At 47.0% G+C, this 18,426-nt stretch overlaps 1 protein-coding gene across 4 annotated transcripts; it reads right to left on the bottom strand.

Moving 5' to 3' along the window:
- Positions 1–423: 423 nt before the first annotated feature.
- Positions 424–5,204, bottom strand: cox4i2 (cytochrome c oxidase subunit 4I2). 4 transcript variants are annotated; one of them, XM_030117882.1, is made up of 5 exons: positions 4,236–4,254; positions 1,940–2,042; positions 1,008–1,175; positions 754–885; positions 424–676 (listed from the first exon to the last, which is right to left on the bottom strand). In XM_030117882.1, the coding sequence occupies exons 2-5, from the start codon at positions 2,040–2,042 to the stop codon at positions 543–545; spliced, it is 537 nt and encodes a 178-aa protein (XP_029973742.1). In that variant the 5' UTR covers positions 4,236–4,254; the 3' UTR covers positions 424–542. The 4 variants fall into 4 exon arrangements, with proteins under 4 accessions (XP_029973742.1, XP_029973741.1, XP_029973743.1 ...); XM_030117881.1 differs by lacking the exon at positions 4,236–4,254 and adding an exon at positions 4,960–5,204 and having other exon boundaries at positions 425–676; XM_030117883.1 differs by lacking the exon at positions 4,236–4,254 and adding an exon at positions 4,960–5,196 and having other exon boundaries at positions 426–676; positions 1,008–1,172.
- Positions 5,205–18,426: the final 13,222 nt, after the last annotated feature.

Here is an 18,426-nt window from a genome sequence, read left to right as displayed (position 1 = left end):
AATGAAGGCTCTGGACAGACACACACCGCCCCCTGGAGGCCAATCTGTGAAGTGGAGATGAGGCTCTTGTTTCAACGGTAACCTGCAGTGTAGTTAAACCTGGAGTGTTTGAAGAAGGAAGATTCTGTTAATGTGATGTTTTCCGTTTTCTTTAAATCTGTGATAAAGGATTATTATTCCACCTATTAAGCTGGAACTGAAACGATGCTATAAAATGTTTTCATGCCGATTGGAGTTTTTCCTCCTTCACCCGTCCTTTAATTCCAGCATCTTCAAACCTCCCTCTACCCACCGGCTTCAGTCCTCCAGCCCCGTTTCTGGTTTCACCGACCGGCTCCGAGCTTTCAGGTCAGAGCTCCAGAGGAACGTTTCTCTTCAAATACAAAACTTTGTGTGAAGACATGAAAGCATCTGGCAGACAGTGAAGAGGAAGGCGAACTTCCTGTGTAAATCTTTATTGAAAGGCGTCTGCAGGACGGACGGGGTTCTGTGAGGGGGGGGGGGGGGGGCTTCAGGGCGGCCCCCAGAGACCGTCCCTCCCTTCACTTCCACTGCCGCTTCTCGTAGTCCCACTTGGCGGCGAAGCCCTCGATGGGGTTCACCTTCATGTCCAGCATCCGCTGCAGCTGCTTGGCCTGCCAGTCCTCGTCAAAGGTCAAAGGTCGCTCGGGGTAGACTGGAGAACAGAGAGGGACATCAGAGCTCCGGACTTCAAACGAGCAGAGGCAGCTAATGCGGTTAGAGCCGGTTTACCGTAGACCCTCTGCCACCAGACCACCAGACCCGTGAAGCCCAGGAAGATGAAGATGCCCCCCATGACCGTCTTCCACTCGTCCGAGCGCTGCTTCATCTCCGGGTAGGTCTGGTGGAACATCAGGCGGTACACTGCGCGCACACACACACACACGGGAAGGTTAAGGGATTTACGAATAAAAGCTGAAGAGAGAGAGAGTGTGTGTGTGTGTGTGTGTGTGTGTGTGTGTGTGTGTGTGTGTGTCCAGGCCTACAGGCGATCTTCTCCTCCTTGCTGAGCTGGCCCCAGGGTCCCTTCTCCTTCTGCTTCAGGCTCTTGTCGGCGGCGGTCAGGACGTCCTTGTAGGGCCTGTCCGGCAGGGGGGTGTCGGCCCGGTCCCAGTACTGAGGCTGGGACATGTCCGCCATGTCAGACACCTCTGCTGGAAACAACACACACCTCAGCATCGCTGTTTGAAAACCGTCTGGACTGAACCGGTCCCACAGAATCAAGGAGACATCACCCAGTCCTGCAGTGTGACGGAAACAGCTGATCAGTCCTGTTACTCGGGCCAACGCCACAACAGCCGCAATTAACAGCAAAAACAAACAGCCGCGACACAGCGACAGGAGCCAGGCGCTGCCCTGTCCAGACTCAGTCACCTCATGTCAGGACATGAAACAAACAGAGACGGGGATCAGACATTTAATCACCCGAGAAAGATTCTTTTCTTTTTTAACAGTGAGAAATGAAAATATCACAGTAAGACGTTTCCTCTTTTCAGAGAATTCAGCCACAGTTTTATCTCCTTCAGATCATTTTAAGAATTAACGGTGATCATGTGTTCCTCTCCTTCATAGCGGTAAATAAACTCTGAACAGGATTCAAAGCAGGAATTCTGCGGTCACATGACTCCAGCTTCACCTTTAACCCTGCTCCGTCCCAGAAAGCCTCTGATGAAACCCTGACGAGGCTGCAGCATCACAGAGACTCCAGAAAAACGTTTTCCATCCATCAACAGCTAGATAAATGTGATCTGGTCCATTTCAGATTTCTAAAACCAGTTTCTGGCTCTGGTTGTTTATTCCTCCGGCAGTTGGTCTCAGTCTTCCCCTCCTCCGGTGAAAACAGACGTTTCTCCCACGGCGAGAGAAAAGCAAAATAAAGCCGAAGGAGGATGAAGAGGACTAGAGCGGTCTTCCTCACCGTGTCCGTGGCTGGCCGTCCTCACGCTGCCGCTGGAGCCCAGAGCCACGGCGGCCCTGTGGACCAGGACCCGGCCCACCCGGGACGAGGTCAGACGCAGCATCTGCAGAGAGACAGCAGAACACCAAGGGTCAGGACCGGTCCAGGACCAGTTCAGGACCGGTCCAGGACCAGTCCCCAGGTCTGATGGGGGTCCAGGACCAGTCCCCAGGTCTGATGGGGTCCAGGACCAGTCCCCAGGTCTGATGGGGGTCCAGGACGGCGTCTGGAGAAGAGTGAGTCTTCAGGCTGATTTCATTCACTGAACAGTGGAGTCAAAACGTTCTGGTTCAGGACTCAGAACTGAGAGACGCCCCCCTTCCAGGAGGACAGGTCCGTCTGAACGGGACCAGAGTGGGAACTAGTTCACCTCACTGGAAGGCTTCAAATGAATCACACCTCGAGACGTGAAGGTGAAAGAACTTCCTGTTAACGAAACTACTGAACAACCTGGAATCAGACTCCTCTCTCGCTTTCTTTCTTCCTTCCTTGCTCTCTTTCTCTCCTCTTCCTCTCTGAGCTGGACTGGGGAATTGAACCGTGCTCCAGAGCATCAGGTGTTTTTAACCAGGCGGACTGAACCACTGTAGAGAGGAGGGGAGCCGGACGTCTGAAGTTAACCGAGTTCTTTACAGCAGATCAGAGTAAAGTCAGTGTTTATTCCAGTGTTCAGTAGTTTCGGAGGTTTATTTATTTTTATTTTGAAACTTCCCTTCCAGCTGATTTCCTGTCCAGATGTTGCTCATGAGGCTCAGTGCTCTCCCTCAGAGCTCCAGGATGAGCTTCTCCTCAGCAGGACCTGATGGTTCTGTCTTCAGCCAGACAGCAGAGACCTGCTGGACCGGAGACCTGCAGGACCGGAGACCTGCAGGACCAGAGACCTGCTGGACCAGAGACCTGCAGGACCGGAGACCTGCAGGACCAGAGACCTGCAGGACCAGAGACCTGCAAGACCAGAGACCTGCAGGACCGGAGACCTGCAGGACCAGAGACCTGCTGGACCAGAGACCTGCAGGACCAGAGACCTGCTGGACCAGAGACCTGCAGGACCAGAGACCTGCTGGACCAGAGACCTGCAGGACCGGAGACCTGCAGGACCAGAGACCTGCTGGACCAGAGACCTGCAGGACCAGAGACCTGCTGGACCAGAGACCTGCAGGACCAGAGACCTGCTGGACCAGAGACCTGCAGGACCGGAGACCTGCTGCGAAACCGTGACGCTTCAACGACGACCTTTCAGTCCAGATCCAGACTCAGGCTGAAGTCCAGAGAAACTTGTCGGGTTGTGGTTGAACTGTTTATCCAGACTCTTTACTGACCGTCTGACGGTTCCTTTATTTTGAAATATCTTCAGTTGTTTGTTGCTTCAGTGTTTTTATTATCAGAGAAAGAGCGATGAGCTTTTCTTCAGATACTAAATCATGTGTTGGTGTGATGCTCAGTGTTTTCCGTTCAGCCTTCTGTTGTGATTCGTCTGTTTCTACTGGCTGCAGCTCTGTCAACACCAGGAAACACTTTCAAAGCAAACAGGATGAAGACGTGGAGAGTGGTGGAGGAACCCGGGTCTCACTGATCGGGGTGTTTTCTGGATGATCACACACGTCTGCAGGTCGGCTGACTTCTCTCAGGCCAGGACCTGGGATGTGCCGTTCACTCTGCTGGAAGAGACTTTATTTACTGTAACTAGAGTGTGTTCAGAGGGAGTGTGAGGAGCAGACCGACCTGCTTTCTTTATCTAACCAGCAGAAGTGAAGGAATCTTTCTCTAGAGTTTTCTGATTGTCAGTAAAGAAGATTGATTAGACTCCTAAAAGACTCGTTAACAGCCGGAAAGGGTCTCAAACGTCAGGTTGTCTGGTTAAGAAGATTTGGACTGAAGCCAAATCCCTTCTGGACCGGCTCTGGTGATCCGCCGCCAGACAGTCACTAAACCAGGATACAGAGGTCGTGACCTTTGAAGACTTGTCGAGTGCAGACAGACAGAGGTCGTGACCTCGGCGGCTCAAGGCACTCTCACTTCCACGTCCGTCTCGGAGGATAAAACAGGTCTTCCATGGACGGTGGAACCGGGTCAGGATTTTATGAACCGGATCTGATCTTCCTCCGTGAGGCTCCGCCCCCTCAGCGAATCCCACCAATGAGTTCACACCTTTCTGATTTATTCTAATGTGACCCAAATTTCTAAATGTGTCCAAGACGTGCCCCGGCTCTGCTGTCGCCCTCCTTCAGAGTCTCTGCTTCCTTCATGATTTACTCACCTTCTGAGTTTCTCTCCGTTCTGTCGATTCACCTCTGACCTTGGTGAAGTCCCTGTTCTGTTCCTTTTGGTTTCCCGTTGGATTCTTACTTTCTCGATGTTTCTCTTAGCAGTGTTTACTCACCGTCCCAAAGTGTTTCTGATATTTCTGTCTCAACCTTTTCTCTGCAACAGTCAGAATCTCCACCTTTCAATCATACTTCAACCATTTTCCAACAGGCCGTCCAGCCTGCGCGCCACACTGGCCCTCACTGAGGTAGTCTGACATGCACATGTGCGTGCGCACACACACACCAGTAAAAATGGCTGCAAAAATTGGCTGCAGGTCAATTCCAGAGTCCGTCCTGACCTTCTGGCCTGAGCTACAGTGAACCTGTTGAGCTGAAATCTGTTTGTGGACGGATCAGACGCGTTTCCTCCTGAATGTATCGGCTGAAACAGCGGCGCGAGGAGCCGTGGTGTTTCTGTTTTATTCCTGCACAGAGCAGCTCGTCTTCCTGTGGGTTTGTCTTTTCCTGCCTCCCTCTTCCACTGCTGCACGCCTGCTTGCTTCCAGAAATCTCTCGGCTCGATCGCATACTATCTCCTCTGCACGTCCGCCGCTCTCCGGAGCCAGATTGAGGGTGGGGGGGCAGGAGAGGAGGGTCTGTCCCTCCATCTATCCCCTAAAGGCCAGCTCCAAACATTTCAGTTTATGTATTCCTCCTGCAGAGCCGAATACTCACTGTGGTTCCGGGATCTGAAGACGCAACTGCAAGAACAAGAAAGAAGAGCCGGTCTGGTGAGAAGGCCTGGCTGGGCTCTCGGTCCCGTCTTCGGCTCCGCTCTTATCACCACATAAGCAGGAACCAAACAGTGGGCGGGTAAGACAGGCTGGATGGGAGGGGGGAGGGGGAGGAGGAGGAGGGAGGGGGGCTGAGAACCAAACTGCTGCAAGTAAACAATCCAGGAAAGCATGTGACGGAGAGAGAGAGCAGGCGGAGGTTAGAAAGCAGAGCAGAGGCGACACGGCCGCCGCTCTCCTTTACCCCCCTCCTTCCCCCCCCCCCCCCCCCCCCCCCCCCCCCCCCAGTCCCTCCGTCCTCACCTACCCCGTCGCACAGCGCCGGGCGAGGTTACATGAGGACAGCCGCTCCACCGCACGGGGGCGGGGCGGGAGCCGGCCGGCTGTGCGCCTGCGCTGGAGGGCTGGGAACACATTCAGCCATTCACCACACACACACACACACACACACACACACACACACACACACACACACACACACACACACACACACGCCTCCATGTCAGAGTGCTGGCAGTGGGTCAGAATCACGCTAGGCAAGCTGAGCAGCTGACGGTTTCAGGGTGGCGTGAGGGGGGCCAGGGGGGTGACGGGGGGTGACGGGTGGTGAGGGGGTGAGGAGGGTGACGGTGTTGAAGGGGGTGAGGAGGGTGACGGTCCCTGGCAGCAGGCTGGAGGACGCCGTCGCGTCGCAGCAGCACACACTTCCGTATTAAACTCTGAACAGTAACTTTGCAGGTTGACTCCAGGAAGTCAACCTGTCGCCTCTTCTGTTTATATGAATGGAGGTGGAGTTATGTAAGACCTCAGAGGGGGCGTGGCCACCAGTCAGGTCAGAGGTCAGCAGCAGTCGTGGTGTTACTGGGTCGTTTCCTCTCTACCTGCTCCGAGCTGACGCTTCCTGTAGAAAAGGCCACAAAGTTTGTTTATAGTTTGTAATCTGTCTACACTTCCCGTTCATGAACGAGAGCGCTCAGATGAATCTGAACTGCAGGAACCGACTGAGTTAACTAACCCTAACCCTAACCCAACCACAGCAAAGACTCAGAGCAGTGTGCTTCATAAGAGAAAATAAATGTTAACATGAACGTCTAAATATTTAATTTGTAAACTGGGGATGCACAAATATTCACTTTTTAAAAGAGGAATACTGAACCTCAGTGATTTGCTGATCGTGATTATTGATACTGATGAAATGCAATCAAGAGTCATTTATAGTCCATAAGCAACAAATACATGAAGGCTACAAATTTCATGAACCACCTCAGCCTCGACATCAACGCTGCGTCACCCCAACACCCCGTCAGCTCCGGGATGTGACTGTAGGGACAGTCCTCACAGCGCAGTGTGTCGCTGGAGACTGTAGACTGAGGGACCAGCTGTTAGTGAGTCCATCAGACTGCAGACATGGTTAGCATGTAGCATGTAGCATGGATAAATCCTCCTGCTCCACTGAGCAGTTAAACTGCTGAGCGGCATGGTTCAGGCTCTGCTGCTCAGAACGCCTCTGCTGATGGAGTTACTGATAAGTTGCTGATTGAGTTATATGTAGGTAAGATCCTGATAAGTTGCTGATTAAGTTGCTGGAGTTGTACCGACTCCTTGTACAATGTCCTCCTCTTGACACTTTGTCAGAACATAATTTACAGCCAGTCTTAGTTTCGTCACTCTCATGTGAAAGAATCTATTGACACCACTTGTACTTGTTGATTTGAACTTGAGAACTTTATTGTTCCACTGCCAGAAAATTAAGAAACAACAGGTATTACTGTCCAGTAGTGATCAGACAAATGATACCGATCATTTATGAGAAACATAATGACCGAGGCAGAAACAAAGTATAAGAGATATAAGAACAAATTAACAACAATATTAAGGAAATGTAGGAAAGATAAAGAACTGATCGAGAAAAATAAAAGCAATATGAAAGGATTATGGAATACTTTCAACCATGTCATAAATAAAAAATGTAAGTCAGTATATTTTCCTGACTATATGTACAATAATCATGGTAAAAGTACAAATATTAGATCTAGAGTAAATGCATTTAATGATTATCTTGTCAACATTGGCCCTCAGTTGGCCACAAAAACTGTACAGCAGATCACAATGATGCCACATGTAACATTATAAATAATGTAAATTCTATATTTTTGTCTGTAACTAATGAAAACGAAATAATAAATATAGTCAATAAATGTCAGAATAAAACAAATTGTTACACCCTTAACTTATATCTGTAATCAATCTTTAAAGGTGCATTAAAGGAATACTCCACCCAAAAAACCTGTTTGGGCTCTTAAAATGTACTAAATGACCTCGTTAAGAATTAATTATGGACGTTACGCGCTCAGGACACTTGGATTACAGCGGACAAGCAGTATGAAGGAAAATGGGAACGTTTTGTGGATTTTATGGACCGTTTTTAACTGTCGGGCTGTCGGTCCCTGTTTGTTGACCACGAAAATCCCAAAACATCTCCAACTGCATTTGAATCGTCAAAAAAGTGCTCCAGAGTGTTTCTCAGCATGAGGGTGAGTAGAAAATGAGGCCAAATCGTTTTTTGGGTGGAGTATTCCTTTAAGGAGTTTTACAACCTTAAAAATACTTATTTTCCACCATAAATATGTTACACATTTTTAATGATGTGTACAATGTGCCCTGACATATTCATTACAAGAACCTCTGACAGCGCTAAACTGTCACTTGAAAGTTGCAGTGCCGGTGTCGTGCCAAAAAGTGATTCTCTGCCATAAAGTGATTTCCGGTCCGCGGACAGCTGAAAAGCGCAGCTTCTGTGGCTCTGCAGCAGTCTTAATCGGGCTCAAACAAGTTTATTTCTGATCATCCAACGATGTTTATTTGTGTTTGCGTTTGATAGCGTCATGTACGTCCAGTTGCCTGTCAGCTGTCCGCGGACCGGAAATCACTTTATGGCAGGGAATCACTGTTTGGCACGACACCGGTCCGGCACCAGAATTTTTTAGGGGAGAATTTGAAAGGAATGACGTAATGCGTGCTCCGGCTGTTAGGTTTCGTTTTGTCCGCCATTACTCCGCCAGATGCTTAGAGAGCAACAACTGAGCAGGATCTTCCAGAAAGTAAGAACAGACTGGCTTCTAGCACTGCAGCTCCACACAGACTCCACCAGGTAGAAGAAACTTACATTTTACTCGAGCGCTACTAAAAGAGCGAGGAAGGAGTTCAACTCTTCCGTGCATGCGAGCCACAGGCAGGAGTTTTTCACTAAGCTGCATTACACCCAAGGCCTGCAGGGGGCGCTGTTTCGCTTAAAATGTGCAAATTCCTTAAAGCTGGTGTCCGGAGTTTCCGTTTGTTTCCAACGTATGTATCATTTTTCAACAGAGCTTAAATGTGTCAGTCTGGTTCAATACTACAATATAATATTAGCATAAAGCAACATAAACATTTATTTATGAGCCCCGCCTTCGTCTCATAGACCCCCATGTTATCCGCAAAAGCGCTGGTCAGCGTCCGCCAAATAGATTTCGAGCTTCCGCCTTCTCGCGCTGTCAATCAAAGTGTGGAGCAGCCAGAGAGCACGGCCGCTCGCCCAGGCAGAGGAGAGTTAGCTCTGCAGCAGCCGCCGCGCTCACCTCGGATATATCCACTGTCTGCTGAACATCCACCGTAAACAGCTAAACATGGAGAATGCTGCAGGACTCAGAGGCTCTCATTTTCACCTGACAGATAATAGCGTGCGCAATTAAAGGGGCGTGGCTTGGTGGCTCATGAAAGCAGAGGGAGGGCGGAGCCTGAGACTTTGGATTAAAAAAAACCCTCTCTCTTTCAAAACTCCGGACACGAGCTTTAATGCACCTTTAAACCACTTTAAAGGACTTAAGAATCGTTATTCCCACAGAAATAACAACCATATTCAAATGTAGTCATGATGACCTTGCGGCAAAAATCAAACAAGATATTCAGAGATGGACTGCCACTCCCTTCATGAGTCTAACTCAGAGAATTAAGTCAGTGAAAATAAATATACTGCCACGATTCCTTTTTTGTTTCAGGCTCTTCCTATTGAAATCATAAAAAAGCAACTTTTGGAAGAGGAAAAATAATTTCTAGATTCATATGGCTGGGAAAAGAACCACGAATGAGTTTCAAAACGTTACAGCTTTCTAAGGAAAATGGGGGAATGGCTGTACCTAATTTAAAAGATTATTTTTATTCAGCCCAAATGAAACCGGTGATTAACCTGTGTAATCCTAACTATCAAGCATGATGGAAAGATACTGAGGTCCTTTTAATATCGGAACCTCCACTACCGGCAATACTGAAATAAAGACTTTGGTAAGGTCCTGAAGGAGGTTGAAAATCCATGGCTAGAGTCATCATTAAAGTCTTGGTCAAATGCATAAGATGAATATAAACTACATGATAAGCTAAAGATTGTGAGATGGTGTGCACATGACCCTGACTTTAAGTCCAAAAAAAATGATATGGGATTTCGGAATTTGAGACAGAAAGGGAGAACTACTTATTTCTCTTTAACAGAGAAAGGAGTAATAAAAGATTTCCAAACTCTCATGGAAAGTAATAAGTTGGAAAAACAAGAGTTCTACAAATATTTGCAAGTGCGCCACTACATTAATCAGGAAATAGGTTTTCCTTTGGATGTACAGGAACCAGTGCTTAAGGAAATACTAGATTCCTCCAGAGCTCAATCTAAAAAAGGTCTCATATCCAGATGATACAGAGGGTTTATGAGTAAAAAAACACATTTGACACAATATGTGAAAATGAAATGGGAAAAGGACAGTACCACTATTATTAAGACTGTGTACGCAAAAGCACAGCAAATTACATGAACCGCACTGAATTGTGGGATTTTTTCAAATATTATTAACTGTTGGTGCTAGGGTTGGGCGGTAATAAGGTAAGAAGGTAAACCGGCGGTGTCTTTCAAAAGCAGCGGTATCAGTTTCAATACTGTAGAGCCCTCTCCCTTCCCTATAGGGCTGCTACACTTTGAGTTCCTTGAGGGTGTAGAGGGAGAATCGTTTTGGACGCGTGCCCGCACGGCGCTTCAATCAAAGGGTCCGCTCTCTCTCCACGTTCGGGTGCTGTGACCCATTTATTTTCCATGTGTCAATAATTCCATGATCCATACAGCACGAACGAAAGTTACGTATGCAACTACGGTTCTATGAATCCCGGATGACCGCCAGAGGCGGTGCTTCAAGCACTGAATGATCATTCTTGCGTATGCACATGTCGAGAATAAATAACAACAACGTCACCTGGTGACCTCCGGTGACCTACGTGAGTCTATAAAGTCACGTGACACCGGAGACTCAGTCCCAAGAACCTTCTCAAGGATTTCGAGGGACTGAACGCTCTGGCGGTCATCCGGGATTCATAGAACCGTAGTTACATAAGTAACTTTCATTCTATTTCATCCCTCCTGACCGCCAGAGGCGGTGCTTCAAACACCAGATGACTAGTGTCAACAAGGTCCCGAGGAATCAATGGACCCACTCATGCACCCACCTCAGTCAATTGAAGGGCGATGCTGGCGCAGAACGCCGTCCAGTGGTTGAGCAGCAGCCATGTTGACACGGTAGAACCTGGCGAAGGTGTTGACTGACGTCCACGACGCAGCGGCACACACAGCCTCCAGCGGCACCCCCGCCGTCACCGCCCAGGAGGTGGAAACGCTCCTGGTGGAATGGCACCTCACCCCCGGAGGCAGCGGCTGACCACAAAGACTTCCATGGTGACACCCACCACCCAGTGTGACAGCCGCTGTTTAGACAGTGCCTGACCCACCCGTGGCCCGGCAAAGCACACAAAAAGGCTGTCAGACCTCCTAATAGACGCTGTCCTCCGCAGGTAGGTGGACAGAGCACGTACAGGGCAAAGGTGTCCACAGGAAGAACCCGAGTCAAAACGGGCCAGGTCCAGTGGCCCCACAGCAGCCGCCGAGGGCACCTTAGGAACAAAGGAGGGGTTAGGCCACAAAGTAACCCCCGAACCATCCGGACGCCACCGACAGCAGGACTCATGGGCCGAGAGGGCCTGCAATTCCCCAACACGTTCAGCCGAAGCCAGTGCCAGGAGAAATGCGGTCTTCATCGACACCCACTTGAGGTCAGCGGTTCGAATGGCGGAGAGCGCAGTGCCTCGAGCTAGGCCTGGGCGATAAACCGAAAATTTACCGTTACTGACATTTACTGCAATAACCGACGTAATTTTTCCCACATCAATAAATTCGGTAATTTAATTAAAAAAAAAGAGTCTTTTTTTTGTCTGTTTTGACTGTGTGTGCCAGCAGGCTATGTTCTTTCCCTTTAAGACGAGGTACAGCATGTGTAGTCACGTGACTCCACCCAACCAGTCTGAACAAGAAGACAAACAGACGATGAGGAAATGGCTGCTGGTTCAAATGCAGAAGCGGCTGATATGGCCGTAGACAAAACGTTAGTCGAAGTTGATCCTGTTGTGCTTGTTCCGAAAAGAAATTCGACATCTGTCATTTGGAAATATTTTGGGTTTCACGAAGATGACATTGAGCAAAAGAACACGAAATGCAAAGTGTGTCTGAAAACCATCATCGCCACCCACAGCAACATGACCAACCTTTTCCACCACCTACAGCACAACCATTCTGTTAAATTTGAGGACGCACGAAAAGCCCGACACGAGAAGCAAGGTTCGTCAACTGCCACCCCCAGACAGCGGGACATAACGGAGGCATTTGCGGGGGCGACACCATACGAGAGAACGTCTAAGAGGTGGACAGAAATAACAAATGCGATAGCTTACCACATAGCTAAGGATATAGCTCCTATAGGTCAGGGGCCAAAAGTATAATCTGTTTTTCTGACCAAACCAACAAACGAAAAAGGAAAAAATTGCTCAATTTTCCTTTTTTCGTTTTCAACAAAAAAACGAAAAAACGGTTTTTTCTTTCTCAATTCAAAACCAAAAACAAAACCAACACAAGCAAATTACGGCCGAATTTTGTTTTTTGGATTTCAATGTTTCGTTTTTTCGTTTCAGGTCTAAAAACGAAAAAACGGAAGCACGTGACCCCTGAAGTCACGGGTCAAATGGACTCCCTACCAAAATAAAAGCCTTACTCATCAATGGGTAATAAAAGATGAATTACGTTAAATGGCGTTTTTATTTTTGCACAGCATTTATTGCATACACTACTAGGCTTGTAATAATGTTGGAAAACAATAATAATAACTATTATTATTATTATTATTAACAACAATACTTGTGGTGTAGCTGTCAGAACACTGAATGCTGTTATTAGAAATTTTATTTTTAAGTTTATTAAGCGACTCATGGACTCTGATGATAAAATTATTCAAGCTTCTGTCAAACCTGGGCAGAGCAGTGTCTGGTACACTCCTGTGCTCTGGAGACACTGGAGAGAGTGTTTATTTAGTTTATATGTGTCGTGCTCTTTTTCTGTTTTGTTGCTGTCTTTAGTATTTGTGTGTAATTTTATGAACCATTTCGAGTCTGGAATAAAGAAGAAAGAGGAGCATGCCGCTGTTTGTCCATAGGAGAATATGAACATTGTAAGATCCTTACGGCCCGAACGCACTGGACACAGAAGCGTAGCGGAGGCGCCGCGAAGTATCCGCGCAGGCGCTTGGCTGTTCGTATTGGAGGCTATCTGCTGCCTGCGCTCTCTGTGCTGGTCAAACATCGACTGCACTCGGCTGGATCCGTCTGCTCTCGGTTTTCCTCTGTCTGGCTCTGCCAGGATGGATGTGTGTGTTCTGGTGACCTGTGGAGAGACTTGTTCTCCTCCTGTCCTCTTTTTTTCTGCATCACGCAAATCTCTGTCGCTGTGTGTGTGTGTGTGTGTGTGTGTTTGATTGGGTGCATAGGTGCATGTCTGTTTGTGTGTGTGTCCATCTCTCTTGTGATTAGAAACAGTGCCAGATGGGCGAGCAGCACCGTAACTAATCGTCATTTAATTTATTTTATTTTGAAAATTGACCGGATTCTCTTGCCTTTTCTGTGTCCGACTTCCTGTCTGGTCCGATCTGCTTGATCCAGCTTAACAGTTGCCGCTTGCGGCGCTCGCGGTTCACGTGAAAAATAGAACGAAACGGAGCGGGCGTGCGGCGCCACTGTGCGCGTTGTGTGCGGCCAGTCAGATAGGTTAACATGGGAGGCGATCAGAAGCGCCGTGCACGCGGCGCTACCGTGTGCGCGGCGCTTCCGCGTCCAGTGCGTTCTCCCCGTCAGTCCCTCAACTGAGTACTGGATTTTCTTCTAAATTGGCTCACACTGCCATCTCCTGGGCGAAACAGGGAAACGTTTCTCATCAGCGCCGCCGTGCAGCTGACCTGTCACCAAGTTAAAATGACCCACGTATTTTATGATCAACAGACATGTCACACTTATCGAAAAGGTGAACACTTAACGATCTCGCGTATGCGAATTAGATGTATGCAGGCCAGGCAGCAGACCTGTAATTATTATTATTATTATTATTATTATTATTATTATTATTATTATTATTGTTATAGTAGTCGTAGTAGCAGTATTGTTGTTAATAATAATAATAATTATTATTATTTTCCAACATTATTACAAGCCTAGTAATGTATGCAATAAATGCTGTGCAAAAATAAAAACGCTATTTAACGTAATTTGTCTTTTATTGCCCATTTATTAGTAAGGCTTTTATTTTGGTAGGGAGTCCATTTGACCCGTGACGTCAGGGGTCACGTGCTTCCGTTTATTCGTTTTGAGACCTGAAACGAAAAAACAAAAAATTGAAATCCAAAAAACAAAATTCGGCCGTAATTTGCTTGTGTTGGTTTTGTTTTTGGTTTTGAATTGAGAAAGAAAAAACCGTTTTTTTCGTTTTTTGGTTGAAAACAAAAAAAGGAAAATTGAGCCATTTTTTCCTTTTTCGTTTGTTGGTTTGGTCAGAAAAACAGATTATACTTTTGGCCCCTGACCTCCTATAGCTACAGTGGAGCGCACGGGGTTTAAACGCCTCATGAAAGTAGTCGACAAGAGGTACACCATACCATCGCGAAAAATATTTTCGCAAACTGTACTTCCTAGTATGTACAATACTGAGAGGGAGAAGATCGCTGCTGAGCTTAAATATGTTAAAGGGGCTGTATCATGCAAAATTCACTTTTTGTATGTTTTAACCTTGTTATACAGTTATGTTCTCACCTAAAACACCCCCAAAGCGTTTTTTCCTTTGTGCCTGCGTGTTTAAGCTTTCCCAGTGTTTGTGCTGCTCAGAGAGGCAGCCCCTCCCGCACCGTGAAAACGCTCTGTTTCCCATGTTCATGTCACACGGAGAAGATGGCTCCCCTGAGCCCCCCTCCCGCAGGCCCTCGGCAATCAGCGTTGCTGCTTTTTGTAACTCCGATTTCGAGGATAAACTTTGACCATCGTCTGAAAGCAACAGTCAAGCAAGAGCAAGAGTCTGAAGGGTCTGAAGGGTCTGAAGGGTCTGCGCTTGGTGAGTTTCTCACAGGAAAAGACGTTTTTGTGTGTGGAGAAGCTAGAGCTAAAGAGCTAATGCTAGCTAGCGTATTTGTTTTGAAGCACTGATTGGGTGAAGTACGCTGTCAGTTAAAGTCCACAGGGGGAGAGGCGGGATTTTCAGTGAACCAGAGCGTTTTCTCTTCCGGGTTTCAGAATTAGCCCCAGAAAATCTTTTATTTCACACAAAATTACTTTTCCTTAGCGCCAAAAATAAACTATTACCATGTTAATGCCATTTCTAGGGTTTGGACGAGCTAAAAAAGCAGGATACAGCACCTTTAAGCATTTTGCAGCGGGAGCGTGTGGTGTCGCTGCTCACTTGGCTAACGCTGCTAATGTGGCTAATGCTGCCGGTGTTCTACTGTCAGAGTTTTTTTTTTTTTTTTTTTTTTTCTCCTCTCCATTGTCCGGGCGCTGCACAATTTAGCGCGGGCGGGGTGCCCAGACTGAAAAGGTCTGGTGGAAACCCTGAGATATGTTTTGTGACTTGACTGACTGTTAATATAAAATATTAAAAACCCGTTCAGCCAGCCGGACCCTGTACCGGGTCCAGAAGCTGTGTGCTGCACTTCAACATGTGTAAAAAGTGACTAAAATGCTGTGAGGATGATTTCTTTCAATTGTGTCTCAAACAAGAAGCCTTCATCTCACTAACTGAACTATGCCACAATTTGACACGCCCCCCTCACCCGCACCTGCTGACACAAAACGCTACAGAACCCGTCTGCTCCATCCCAACATATTTGGTCTCATAGGAAACTAGAAAAGCTGCTCTTTAAGATAACAGCAGGCAGAATATTCTCTAAGCCGACCAGCTCCCGTCAGGGGCAAAACAAACCGAAAACCGATCTTCACATTTCACAGCCAACACCACAGATTGCATGATTCTCACACACTTCTTCACCAAATCTCAAAGCTATACTCACCAAACACAACATATTTCGTTTCCTCACCATTTTGTGGTCATTTTCCACCTATCCACGCTCTCCTCTGACCAAAATTGACTTCATAATCCTAGAATATTGAAAAAGCGTTGTGCGCCACAATGTTTATATGCTGCCTCTTGTTGCCATCTTGTGGGCTTGTTGTTCACCCTGGGAGCTCAAATCACGTTTGTTGATGTTTTACGTCTTAATAATGGTGGAGATATTGTTGATTTAAAATAGGCATTTTTAGGCGAACCTTGCCTCCAAAAACCCTTATGGTAATGACCTACTGTGTTATTGGCACATAAGAGCTACAACTGTGTGTGTTTATGCATGTGTCTGTGACTATAACTGGACAATGTAGGGAAAATATTAAATGTCTTAACAGCATAAAGTATACAGTAATTCAGCAGTTTATAGTATAAAATGACAAGTAAATGGCTACAGCTTTTTTTTCGTGTGCTATGTTCTGTGAGTGTGTCATTGTACAATGTAGGCCATATTAAAATATTAAAAGTTGTTTTATCAGCACATAAGAGCTACAGCAGTATAGCTTTAATGTGTGTGTGTGTGTGTGTGTGTGTGTGTGTGTGTGCATGTCTGTTTAAGAAAACGCTCTGAAAAATCAGCCCACTGTGGATCGGGCCATGAAGGTCTGCAAAAAGATCATCAGCTCCTTTTCCTATAGCTGGAAGAAGATGAAGGCGTTACGTAAGGCACAGAAAGAGTTGAACCTGCCACAGCACAAGCTCAAAACGTCATGCCCCACCAGATGGGGATCAATGCGACTGATGACTGCGAGGCTTCTTGAGCAAAAGAAAGCCATCATAGAGGTCCTCTCTGATGACAGAGCATCAAGGCATCTTGTTCCAAGATGGTCTGAACTAGATGTGTTGGAGGCCGTGAGCAAAGCCCTCGCTCCTCTGATGGAATTCACAGACGCCCTGTCGGGTGAAGAGTATGTGACAATTTCATCTGTGAAGCCTGTCCTACACATCCTTTATTCACGAGTGCTGGCTGAAGAAGATGATGATGTAGAGCTGACCAAAGCCATCAAATCTAAAATCCTTGCATACCTTGATGAGAAGTTCTCAGATCCCACCACTGAAGAGCTTTTGGACAGAGCCAGTTTTGCTGATCCCAGATTCAAAGCATCATACATTTCTGCAGACCGTGTCCCCGCCATTCAGGAGAAAATGAAAACAGAGATGGAGTCAGCAGCTGCAGACCACACAGGATGTACTGGAGGGAGCACCACCTCTGAGCCTCAGCCTTCTGCATCTTCATCAGAAGCAAAGAAGCCAAAGAGATCATTGGGAAGCTTTTTCAAAGGAAGCAAGGCTTCACCTGCACCCACTGTGTCACGTCAACAAGCAGCAGCAGCAGAGCTGAGCAGCTACTTGGTGTCCCCTAAGCAGGACAGTGAGGGAAATCCACTAGATTGGTGGAGAGAGCATCATGCACACTTTCCCACTCTGAGCAAAGTGGCAAAAAGGTACCTTTGTATACAGGCCACGAGCTCCCCATCCAAGCGGGTTTTCAGCTCAGGAGGAAACATTGTAACGTGTCTCAGATCCTGCCTGAAACCAGAAATGGTAAACATGCTACTGTTCCTTAGTAGGAACCTGGAGTGAACACAAGTGCAGAGAGTGATTTCATGTAACAGCAGAACAGCAGCCATGAGTCAGATTCACAACTACAGATAGTTGAGAAAACGGAATACCAAGTTTGCTGCTTTTTTTGTTTTTAAAGGGGAACGGTCGTTTTTACAATCTGGACCTTATTTCACATTCGTCACAACAACATTTACTCACCCGTTTGACTTTCGTGTGATTTGCAGTTGGTTCGGAGATAATTAGATGCTCCCATATCCATATAACGGCAGCGGGCGGGGCACCGACATGCAGCCGTTACAGACGCTCTTTTCTCTTATGTTTGTTGTGGTGTGGTAGATACATGTAAATTTATTAAGTCAGCATCACTTAGCACTATTGGGAAGTCTGTAAACCGGCTAGATTGAGCAACTCTCCGGGAGCGCTGAAGCGATGATGTCATCACACTGCGCCGTGGCGCACATTCATTCTGTTTGTTTACATGGAAGTAGCGTCTCTGCTCTGCGGTCAGACCACGGCATCTCGATCGGCTTTTTTAGTCAGTCAGAGTTTATTTTCAGCTGGTTGTAACTTTGGTACAATGGTTCCAGTGTGCATATATCCTGCTGTGAAAGTAAAATGACCAGCTGGACGTCATTGAGCTCACAGGCTCCCACTTCGTGACCGGGATTTATTGAAGCTATGGCTAATAGCGCTCAACACGGACCCCAGCACCAAAGTTCAAACTTTTCGTTTGGATTATCGGGTGTGGAGCGCCCACTTCACATCGGAGGACTTCTTCCCAGTTCAGGAAAGAAATGAAGGCCAGAAGATCCAGAGAATGAACCTCAAAAAGAATGCCATTCCAGCGGCTGCAGGAGGAGGACAGGTCGAGGTAACGTGATGCTAATAATATTCTTTTTTTTTTCTTTACTAATGTCTAGAGTTGGCTAGAATGTTATAAACTTGTTCCTACTCCTTTTGAGCAACAATGTACAGAATATTTTACTGTTTATGTACAACTCTTGTCATTGACAGATATACTTGTATCATCCTTTGTTGTTGCTCAAATGAACTAAACAGTAAACATCCTAGCCTCTAGACATTAGTAAAGTTAAAAAATGAATATTATTAGCATCACGTTACCTCGACCTGTCCTCCTCCTGCAGTCGCTGGAATGGCATTCTTTTTGAGGTTCATTCTCTGGATCTTCTGGCCTTCATTTCTTTCCTGAACTGGGAAGAAGTCCTCCGATGTGAAGTGGGCACTACACACCCGATAATCCAAATGTGGTAAAGTTGGAACTGTGATGCTGGGCTCCGTGTTGAGCGCTATTAGCCATAGCTTCAATAAATCCCGGTCACGAAGTGGGAGCCT

The sequence above is a fragment of the Salarias fasciatus genome, chromosome 20 (genome assembly GCF_902148845.1).
Source record: "Salarias fasciatus chromosome 20, fSalaFa1.1, whole genome shotgun sequence".
Lineage (NCBI taxonomy): Eukaryota > Metazoa > Chordata > Actinopteri > Blenniiformes > Blenniidae > Salarias > Salarias fasciatus.
This window is presented reverse-complemented; position numbering and strand designations above follow the sequence as displayed.